The sequence below is a fragment of the Cherax quadricarinatus genome, chromosome 98 (assembly GCF_038502225.1).
Source record: "Cherax quadricarinatus isolate ZL_2023a chromosome 98, ASM3850222v1, whole genome shotgun sequence".
NCBI lineage: Eukaryota > Metazoa > Arthropoda > Malacostraca > Decapoda > Parastacidae > Cherax > Cherax quadricarinatus.
Window position 1 is genome coordinate 9920751 of NC_091389.1, and position 11546 is coordinate 9932296.

General features: G+C 36.7%; 1 protein-coding gene across 4 annotated transcripts in view; it reads left to right on the forward strand.

The window, feature by feature from the left end:
* LOC138850979 (guanine nucleotide exchange factor for Rab-3A-like) overlaps window positions 1-10670 on the forward strand; it is a 90709-nt gene extending 80039 nt beyond the window's left edge. For all 4 annotated transcript variants that reach the window (XM_070105380.1, XM_070105377.1, XM_070105378.1 and 1 more), the window contains 2 exons: window positions 6738-6804; window positions 8629-10670. In XM_070105380.1, coding sequence (XP_069961481.1) covers window positions 6738-6804; window positions 8629-8696 — 135 coding nt within the window. In that variant the 3' untranslated portion in view covers window positions 8697-10670. The remainder of the gene's footprint in view (window positions 1-6737; window positions 6805-8628) is intronic.
* The last annotated feature ends 876 nt before the right edge of the window (window positions 10671-11546 follow it).

Below are 11546 nucleotides of genomic sequence, written 5' to 3' on the forward strand. Positions count from 1 at the left end.
AGCATGCCAGTATAATGGAACCTCAACTTGCGAGTTGAATCTGTTCCATGACCTTGCTTGCAACTGGATTTGCTCGTTAGCAGAGTCAATTTTCCTCATTTAAATTAATTGAAATGCAATTAATCCGTTCCAGTGGAATTCTGTACTTCAATAATTTCGCAAATATCAATTCTATGGCTTATTTATCTATCTCACTTCATCTAATATGACATAATAAACAATATAAATAACATAGAAACCTGATATATACTCTAAAATGAATAAAATATGTCATTCACGTAGTGGTATGGGCGGTCTCGGCGGTGGACGCGAGTTTGTCTAGACACCAGGCAAAATACTTCATGAACAATTTCGCTAATATCCTCTATGTGAAGGCTTACTCAGCCCTGTAACAACTTCAGAAAGTATTACCCAGGCTGGCTCCTCCTCAGGAAAATTAGTGAATAGAAAAAGAAATAACAGACAAACATAAACACTTTATTATGTAGAAAATATAAAATATAAAACACTTAAATATGAAATATTAATCCTACATTAAAGAAAATGAAAAAGGAAAAATATAAAGGATAACTGAACTCAATGCTAATTTAACACTTGGGTGTCTGGTGTTGGTGACACTGCTTGTTGAAATCGTAGCCGTTGCTGGTGATTGGGGGGGGGGTCGCAGGTGTTGGTGACCACCACTGGCTAGTTCTTCACAGATTAACGCCGTGAGTAGTATCCCGATGACAGGAAAGCAGGTTCTTTACCGCTGCAATGATGTGGGGTTACGTCCTGCAATTTCATACAGGTGCACAGGTAATGAGATCCAAAATGGAGAAGTCTCTGGACGTTAGTCCTTCTCCTGTTCTGCTCGTTGATTGACAGGTGACCCTCACTGTCATCCAAGCTGAAAAGATAGACAGGTTACCCACTGCTTAAATAATCACTCTCCATGGCAGTGTACATTACTCAAAAGAGGGGGAAGAAAGGCGGGAGCGTGACTTACCCTACCTTAACTAGTAGCCGGTAATGAAACTATTGTTACTATATTGCTACTCCTATCTATTGAACTTTTCCCTCACACTCTATATGGCTTATTTATCTATCACAGTTCATCTAATATGACATAACAAACAATATAAATAACATAGAAACATGATATATACTCTAGAAAGAATAAAATATACGTCATTATGTAACAGGTGGAGGTGGCCACAACCGCTCCCTCTTTGTTGTGGTAAACACTGCCATCTAGTGACGGCCTTTTGATGCTATTATTATAATTATTGTATGTAGTACATTATTATTATATATGTATTATTATTATACATATTATTATTATTGTATTATATTATTATACTATTATTAATATACACCTACCATCCGACTTACGGCTGAGTTCGGTTCCGAGAAACCAGTCGTAAGTCGAAATGGTCGTAAGTCGAACTTTACTACTGAATATCAACAAAACATTTTTGTAATGACTTTATTTTATTGTTTTATTTTGGTATTTCATGTTTTACTTTACTTTTTATGCTGTTAGTACAGTATTTTATACTGTAAGGTTTAGGATAAACATTGTGTACAACACAAATAGTTGTTTATTTCCCAGAAATTTGGCATAAAAAACATGGCCGTAAGTTGAGTTGTCGTAAGTCGGCAGGTCGTAAGTCAAATGGTAGGTGTACATATTATTATACGTAGAATAATAATAGAGGAATAAATGGGATTAGGTTAGGGGTTTCAAATAGAGTTAGAACTAAAGAAGGAGTAGCAATAATGTTGAAGGATAAGCTATGGCAGGAAAAGAGGGACTATAAATGTATTAATTCAAGGATTATGTGGAGTAAAATAAAGATTGGATGTGAAAAGTGGGTTATAATAAGCGTGTATGCACCTGGAGAAGAGAGAAGTGTAGAGGAGAGAGAGAGATTTTGGGAAATGTTGAGTGAATGCGTGGGGAGTTTTGAATCAAGTGTGAGAGTAATGGTGGTTGGGGATTTCAATGCTAAAGTGGGTAAAAATGTTATGGAGGGAGTAGTAGGTAAATTTGGGGTGCCAGGGGTAAATGTAAATGGAGAGCCTTTAATTGAGCTATGTGTAGAAAGAGATTTGGTAATAAGTAATACATATTTTATGAAAAAGAGGATAAATAAATGTACAAGGTATGATGTAGCACGTAATGAAAGTAGTTTATTAGATTATGTATTGGTGGATAAAAGATTGATGGGTAGGCTCCAGAGGGGCAACTGATATATCGGATCATTATTTAGTTGTAGCTACAGTTAGAGTAAGAGGTAGATGGGAAAAGAGGAAGGTGGCAACAACAAGTAAGAGGGAGGTGAAAGTGTATAAACTAAGGGAGGAGGAAGTTCGGGTGAGATATAAGCGACTATTGGCAGAAAGGTGGGCTAGTGCAAAGATGAGTAGTGGGGGGGTTGAAGAGGGTTGGAATAGTTTTAAAAATGCAGTATTAGAATGTGGGGCAGAAGTTTGTGGTTATAGGAGGGTGGGGGTAGGAGGAAAGAGGAGTGATTGGTGGAATGATGAAGTAAAGGGTGTGATAAAAGAGAAAAAGTTAGCTTATGAGAGGTTTTTACAAAGCAGAAGTGTTATAAGAAGAGCAGAGTATATGGAGAGTAAAAGAAAGGTGAAGAGAGTGGTGAGAGAGTACAAAAGGAGAGCAGATGATAGAGTGGGAGAGGCACTGTCAAGAAATTTTAATGAAAATAAGAAAAAATTTTGGAGTGAGTTAAACAAGTTAAGAAAGCCTAGGGAAAGTATGGATTTGTCAGTTAAAAACAGAGTAGGGGAGTTAGTAGATGGGGAGATGGAGGTATTAGGTAGATGGCGAGAATATTTTGATTTACTTTTAAATGTTAAGGAAGAAACAGAGGCAGTAATTTCATGCACTGGTCAGGGAGGTATACCATCTTTTAGGAGTGAAGAAGAGCAGAATGTAAGTGTGGGGGAGGTACGTGAGGCATTACGTAAAATGAAAGGGGGTAAAGCAGCTGGAACTGATGGGATCATGACAGAAATGTTAAAAGCAGGGGGGGGGATATAGTGTTGGAGTGGTTGGTACTTTTGTTTAATAAATGTATGAAAGAGGGGAAGGTACCTAGGGATTGGCGGAGAGCATGTATAGTCCCTTTATATAAAGGGAAAGGGGACGAAAGAGACTGTAAAAATTATAGAGGAATAAGTTTACTGAGTATACCAGGAAAAGTGTACGGTAGGGTTATAATTGAAAGAATTAGAGGTAAGACAGAATGTAGGATTGCGGATGAGCAAGGAGGTTTCAGAGTGGGTAGGGGATGTGTAGATCAAGTGTTTACATTGAAGCATATATCTGAACAGTATTTAGATAAAGGTAGGGAAGTTTTTATTGCATTTATGGATTTAGAAAAGGCATATGATAGAGTGGATAGAGGAGCAATGTGGCAGATGTTGCAAGTATATGGAATAGGTGGTAAGTTATTAAATGCTGTAAAGAGTTTTTATGAGGATAGTGAGGCTCAAGTTAGGGTGTGTAGAAGAGAGGGAGACTACTTCCCGGTAAAAGTAGGTCTTAGACAGGGATGTGTAATGTCACCATGGTTGTTTAATATATTTATAGATGGGGTTGTAAAGGAAGTAAATGCTAGGGTGTTCGGGAGAGGGATGGGATTAAATTTTGGGGAATCAAATTCAAAATGGGAATTGACACAGTTACTTTTTGCTGATGATACTGTGCTTATGGGAGATTCTAAAGAAAAATTGCAAAGGTTAGTGGATGAGTTTGGGAATATGTGTAAAGGCAGAAAGTTGAAAGTGAACATAAAAAAGAGTAAGGTGATGAGGGTGTCAAATGATTTAGATAAAGAAAAATTGGATATCAAATTGGGGAGGAGGAGTATGGAAGAAGTGAATGTTTTCAGATACTTGGGAGTTGACGTGTCGGCGGATGGATTTATGAAGGATGAGGTTAATCATAGAATTGATGAGGGAAAAAAGGTGAGTGGTGCGTTGAGGTATATGTGGAGTCAAAAAACGTTATCTATGGAGGCAAAGAAGGGAATGTATGAAAGTATAGTAGTACCAACACTCTTATATGGGTGTGAAGCTTGGGTGGTAAATGCAGCAGCGAGGAGACGGTTGGAGGCAGTGGAGATGTCCTGTTTAAGGGCAATGTGTGGTGTAAATATTATGCAGAAAATTCGGAGTGTGGAAATTAGGAGAAGGTGTGGAGTTAATAAAAGTATTAGTCAGAGGGCAGAAGAGGGGTTGTTGAGGTGGTTTGGTCATTTAGAGAGAATGGATCAAAGTAGAATGACATGGAAGAAAGCATATAAATCTATAGGGAAAGGAAGGCGGGGTAGGGGTCGTCCTCGAAAGGGTTGGAAAGAGGGGGTAAAGGAGGTTTTGTGCGCAAGGGGCTTGGACTTCCAGCAAGCGTGCGTGAGCGTGTTAGATAGGAGTGAATGGAGACGGACTTGAGTCCTGGAAATGGGAAGTACAGTGATTGCACTTTAAAGGAGGGGTTTGGGATATTGGCAGTTTGGAGGGATATGTTGTGTATCTTTATATGTGTATGCTTCTAAACTGTTGTATTCTGAGCACCTCTGCAAAAACAGTGATAATGTGCGAGTGTGGTGAAAGTGTTGAATGATGATGAAAGTATTTTCTTTTTGGGGATTTTCTTTCTTTTTTGGGTCACCCTGCCTCGGTGGGAGATGGCCGACTTGTTGAAAAAAAAAAATATTATTATTATACATATTATTATACATATTATTATTATTATTTTATTTATTATCACACTGGCCGATTCCCACCAAGGCAGGGTGGCCCGAAAAAGAAAAACTTTCACCATCATTCACTCCATCACTGTCTTGCCAGAAGGGTGCTTTACACTACAATTTTTAAACTGCAACATTAACACCCCTCCTTCAGAGTGCAGACACTGTACTTCCCATCTCCAGGACTCAAGTCCGGCCTGCCGGTTTCCCTGAACCCCTTCATAAATGTTATTTTGCTCACACTCCAACAGCACGTCAAGTATTAAAAACCATTTGTCTCCATTCGCTCCTATCAAACACGCTCACGCATGCCTGCTGGAAGTCCAAGCCCCTCGCACACAAAACCTCCTTTACCCCCTCCCTCCAACCTTTCCTAGGCCGACCCCTACCCCGCGTTCCTTCCACTACAGACTGATACACTCTTGAAGTCATTCTGTTTCGCTCCATTCTCTCTACATGTCTGAAACACCTCAACAACCCTTCCTCAGCCCTCTGGACAACAGTTTTGGTAATCCCGCACCTCCTCCTAACTTCCAAACTACGAATTCTCTGCATTATATTCACACCACACATTGCTCTCAGACATGACATCTCCACTGCCTCCAGCCTTCTCCTCGCTGCAACATTCATCACCCATGCTTTACACCCATATAAGAGCGTTGGTAAAACTATACTCTCATACATTCCCCTCTTTGCCTCCAAGGACAAAGTTCTTTGTCTCCACAGACTCCTAAGTGCACCACTCACCCTTTTCCCCTTATCAATTCTATGATTCACCTCATCTTTCATAGACCCATCCGCTGACACGTCCACTCCCAAATATCTGAAAACATTCACCTCCTCCATACTCTCTCCTTCCAATCTGATATCCAATCTTTCATCACCTAATCTTTTTGTTATCCTCATAACCTTACTCTTTCCTGTATTCACTTTTAATTTTCTTCTTTTGCACACCCTACCAAATTCATCCACCAATCTCTGCAACTTCTCTTCAGAATCTCCCAAGAGCACAGTGTCATCAGCGAAGAGCAACTGTGACAACTCCCACTTTGTGTGATTCTTTATCTTTTAACTCCACGCCTCTTGCCAAGACCCTCGCATTTACTTCTCTTACAACCCCATCTATAAATATATTAAATAACCACGGTGACATCACACATCCTTGTAATTTTTATTCACACAAAAATATAAGATTTACTGTTATTCCTTATTGCAATAATTGTATAAATAATGTCAACCCGTTCACGACTGCATATTGGAATGGACAGTGATGTCATTTGTTTACTCTGAAACATAGCCAAGCAATGGACCATTTCTCCTTTGTTGAGGTCAATTTCGAGGTACTTTTCGCCGTGAAAGCAATCAAAATCATATCTGTTTCTGTAATACGTATATACATGTATATGTATATCTTCCATTCTATCAAATGAGACTAAAAAAATAAGAATACAACCATAAAAACCATTCGAAATTACTGCTAAGGGGTGGCTAATTGCTGAGAAGTGAACTCCATTATTTATGCTGAGATTTCTTTCATTTTTGGTGTACGTTAAGAAGTATCTTTCCATCATACATTGCCCAAGTTTCAATAAGATAGTCCAACAAACAAATGAGATACAATTCCCGAGATCAAGAGCAAGAGCCCCTCAACAGTGTCAAGGAAGCTGCCTTGAGGTCTGCTCGCTTATGGAAATTTTGCTCATGCATGGAAGCAAAAAATTGACCCATCGACTGCTCATATTTGGAAAAACTCGCACATGGACACACTCGCAAGTAGAGGTTCCACTGTATGTATCTTTTGTTTTATTAACTTTTGTGAGATGTGTAGAGTTATGCACAAAACTTGAAATGCATTGTGCAAGACATTTAGCATAAATAATGTTGATTGCAACTCTGAATGAAATGTAGATTAAGTAACACATTACAGCACCATATAATAAGTATATGTGCAGTACTTAATGTAACTTTTTTTTTCAGATCATTGCCATCTGTGACTTTCTCAACTATTTACGATACATTAAACTTGGTCTAGTCAAGAGTTCGAGTGAGTATGCAAGCATAGATTCATGGTTTTGCATCTGTAATCTTTTGATTTTCTTGAATTTTTAAATCTGAACTTCAGTATAATTTCATCTTGTAAATAACTGTTCCAAGGATTGTATATAACATTTTACTGTAATTTCAGTCTTATTAATAATTTCTTTGCAAATTCACCATGCTGGGTCATATTAAAGATTAATCTCTTTCATATTTATTTATTTATTTATTTATTTTATGTCTTTGCAAACAGTACATTGAGATTCTGTATTTACAATAGTGGGATGCAATGCAAAGAGAGCCTCTATTATGCCTAGACATTATGGGCCAACTTAACATTATTGGCTTACAGACTACTTAACACTAAGAATTATATCATAGTCGCACAGTAGGATAATAATTATTTCATAGTTGAACAGTTGATTATTAATTATAAGTGAATAAAAATTTGTGTAAGACAAAATATAAATTCATTTATTCAAAAATGCTTTCTGTGAAAACAATGATTTAATTATATTTCTGTCAACAATGGATAAAAGGTTCAAAGTGATTGTTGAAGTTATAATGTGGGAGAACATAAGTGAGTATGTGTGTACTGAGTACTAGCGTTTAGTCTAGGGTGATTAAGTGGCTTTTGAGAAGAGTCCTAAATTGATTTTCAGACCGGGTTACTTTAATATCTTCTGGTAATGAATTCCATATTTTGGGGCCCTTTATGTGCATAGAGTTTTTACACAGTGTGATATGGACACGAGGTATATCAAAAAGAGATCTGTGTCTTGTGTTGTCATCATGTGTCCTGTTTGGGTTGGTGAGGAGAAGTTTGAGTGGAGGGTTTATATTTGCATGAATTGTTCTGTGTATGTAGTAGGCACATGAATAAGTATGGATGTTCTTAATGGTGAGCAGATTCAGACTTTTGAAAATTGGTGGAGTATGCTGGCGGGAGTGAGAATTTGTTATCATTCTTACTGCTGCCTTTTGCTGGGTTATTAGGGGTTTTAGGTGATTGGATGTTGTTGATCCCCATGCACAAATTCCATATGTAAGATAAGGGTATATGAGTGAATGGTACAGTGTCAGGAGAGTTGATTGTGGAATGTAGTACCTTATCTTTGATAGTATGCCTACAGTCTTGGAGATTTTCTTGGTGATTTGTTGTGTGTCCGGAACTTAAGGCTACTGTCAAGGTGGATACCTAGGAATTTTCCCTCTGTGAGTTTTGTGACTGATGATCCGTTCAGCGTTATGTTAATTGGATCATTTGCAGCTTTGTTTCCAAACTGAATGAAATAGGTTTTATCAGTGTTCAGGGTAAGCTTGTTAGTCATCATCCAGGCAGATATTTTCTGCAATTCGGCATTGACTGTGTTTGCTATTATGACTGTGTTTGGGTGGGGAAAGACATATACTGAATTTTATTGTGCATATCTATCAGAACAGTTTTTAAATGAATGTTTACTTTTTTTGTGGTCCCCTTACTTTAGTAGGAGAGGACCAACTCGGCCTGTTCACTCAGTAGCACATAGTTTTTTTACTTTTATGTACTGTATATATGGGAGCAAAGGGCTAGTAATCCCTTCTCCTTTATAAACTACTAAATGTAAAAATAAGATAACCTTTATAGTTTTCTTCTTTTTTGGGTCACTCTGCTTCGGTGGGAGACAGCCAGTATGTTAAAAAAAAAAATATTGTAATAAAAAGGGGTTCAGTGCTATTTTTCTTCCTAACAATTACTAATAGTGTGTTAAACCCAGATAGTATCATAGGTTTTACTTTGTGCAATAGCACATCTTTAAATAAGACTAATTTATTATTTTTTTCCCCTCAGTTCACGATGTGTACTGGGAGATAGTGAAGCTTCGACGCCAGATGGCTCTGGCACGTCTGGGATTTTGAGCTTCCTCAGTCATTCATTTGCTAAAGTTTTGTTGTAAATCACTAAAAAATGCCAAAAGTGTTCTGGCATATTTATAATAGATATTAATGTGACACTATAAGCATCTTGGCAAATCTTTTATTAAGCTTTAGTATTCATGTACCAGCACAAGTAGTCATGTGTGTACTTCTCTTGATAAAGAAATTTATGATTGAACACTACATGACCAGAAAAAATGATAGTAATATTGAATTGAAGTGAATGGAAAATTCAGTAGGAACAGCTGTGAGATCGGTTAGGTTGTAATGACTGTGTTGGCCTGCAAGCTGCTGGCAGCAATAATCTGATTGAACTGAAATTAACAATGGTGTGGCCTCATTCCAGGCTTCAAGAGTAGATTGTCAAAACTTGTCACATTTGAGATACTCAGTTTCACGATTTTTTGTTTTTCCATCATTCATGATACTGTCACTCATAGAACACTTGGAATTTTATAGATATACATTATCAGTTGTTCTGTTGTTATAAGTGCAGTGCCGTACACAAAAATATTTTTGCATATTATGATCAATTTATTTACAATAACCGGTACTGAATTAAATTTTTGCTAGGTATATTATTGTTGTACCATGGTGAAACTTGGGAAAGTGATGCATCTCTGTATTGGTAATGCGACCATGTCATATTATAGTCTGTGATGTTGTGCATCTGAAAACGTTGTTGTGCATCTGCAACGTTGCCTCGGATTGTTATGCAAATGATCATTTATCAGAAGCTCATATTTTTTTCCCTAAAATTGCAGAAGTTTAGACCACGGGGTAAGTGCAGGGAAGAATAGTAGATAAGGTTTTTGTAGTGCTGTTATTTACTGTTGCACGTAGGTCATGTTTAACTTAGGCTTTAATCTGAATAAGGTGGTGCTTGTTCACTTGTATAGAATAACAAGTGCTGCTTTAGCCTTGAGTATTATCTTTCAGATGTAAGGCCTGTGATAATCTACACTCTGTGTAGTAAAAGTTTGTAAGTAGATCTGTATCCTTTGGTATATACCTATACTATTCTGGCAAATGATTTTGTTTTATATAAAATAATTCTATTCAGCCAACATTAATTTGAGCCTTTATAATAAAGGTCAGCAACTTTATAAATATACTGTGGGTTAATCAGTGAAACCTAAGCATGGAGTACAATAACTATAGATATAGTACTGTATATTCACAATTTTTTTATACATTTTCCTATTTACCATTCATTTTAGTGAAAATGGGGATTTGTCATACCCATGCATAATTAAAATCTTAATTATAAGTTATCCTTAAGTAACTGTTAGATGTTCTCTCTCTCTCAAGATCTGACATTTTGTAAATATATACATATATATAATATATAAATCTGTATTTTACAAAGATTATAAAAAAACTTTTATTAATACTTCATTGTTAGTCCCTAATGGTTTCATTGTATTTTTTGTATAATTTTTATTTAAAAATTATTATGGATTACTACTGGTACTATGAAGTAGTGACTTTGTAATGTTTTAAATTTTATGGGTGAGGCAAAGATGGAAAAAGGACTTAATAATTTAGTAGCTGAGTATGAATGGGTCATTGGGTACTGCATGCTAACAAAATACTCGAAAAGGGACTTTCAAACAAGAATTTTTAACATGTCATAAGTGTTAACATTATCCATTTAAATTTGCAGTGATTTTATTAAAAGTGTAGAGCTAGGATGGACTGGAACTCAAACCAAGGTTTGTGCATGTAGCAGGTCCAAAACTGTAATTCTCAGCCATAGAGTGTACAGTAGGTTTCGAGTCCTAGTCCATTGTTCCATGTATTCATTGACAGTCACTCATTATCTTGTATTAAGAGGATATAAATTGGAAAAACAAATTATTATAAAGGTAAATACTAAATGATGCTGTTAATTTACTATTTTAATCAAATGTTTCTGTGTCAAATATGTAATAAAAATAATTTTAGAAAATTGGAGCAATTACTATTATTGTATTCACAAAAAGTACTAAACCCAATAGATCTTTTACCATATTAAAAAACTGAAGCACTAAACCTGTAGGCCATTATTCCTTCATCTGACTGATCAGAATTCTACAAAATTTCGTATCTATAGTGAAAAATAGATATCAGTTTTATAATCCATGCTTAAAGAGATAAGAGTATATGTAGTGGAGGGAAGGCGCGGTAGGGGTCGGCCTAGGAAAGGTTGGAGAGAGGGGATAAAGGAGGTTTTGTGTGCGAGGGGCTTGGACTTCCAGCAGGCATGCGTGAGCGTGTTTCATAGGAGTGAATGGAGTCAAATGGTTTTTAGTACTTGATGTGTTGTTGGAGTGTGAGCAAGGTAACATTTATGAAGTGATTTGGGGAAACTGGCAGGCGCGACTTGAGTCCTGGAGATGGGAAGTACAGTGTCTGCACTCAAGGAGGGGTGTTAATGTTGCAGTTTTATAACTATAGTGTCAGTGCGCCTCTGGCAAGGCAGTGATGGAGTGAATGATGAGAGTTTTTCTTTTTCGGGCCACCCTGCCCTGGTGGGAGACGGCTGATGTGTTAATAAAAAAAAAAGTAGCAGACATTTACTGGTAAGTATTTAAGTTTTCAAATTTAATATATCAGGCTCTATCATGCCAAAAAAAATTAATCAGTAATTTCATTTAAATTTCTTAATTTGTCAAAAATAATAGTTTCTGATACCTTAAATTGTAGATATCATTGCTTGTTCTAAAAATGTGTGGAGAGGATTAATGTTGCTCTACCTTAAATTTTATGATTAATGTTGCTCTACCTTAAATTCTGACTGCTGATGTAGGTTGATTTTGACCTTGTTGGACAGGGTTGCTGTGGTCATAC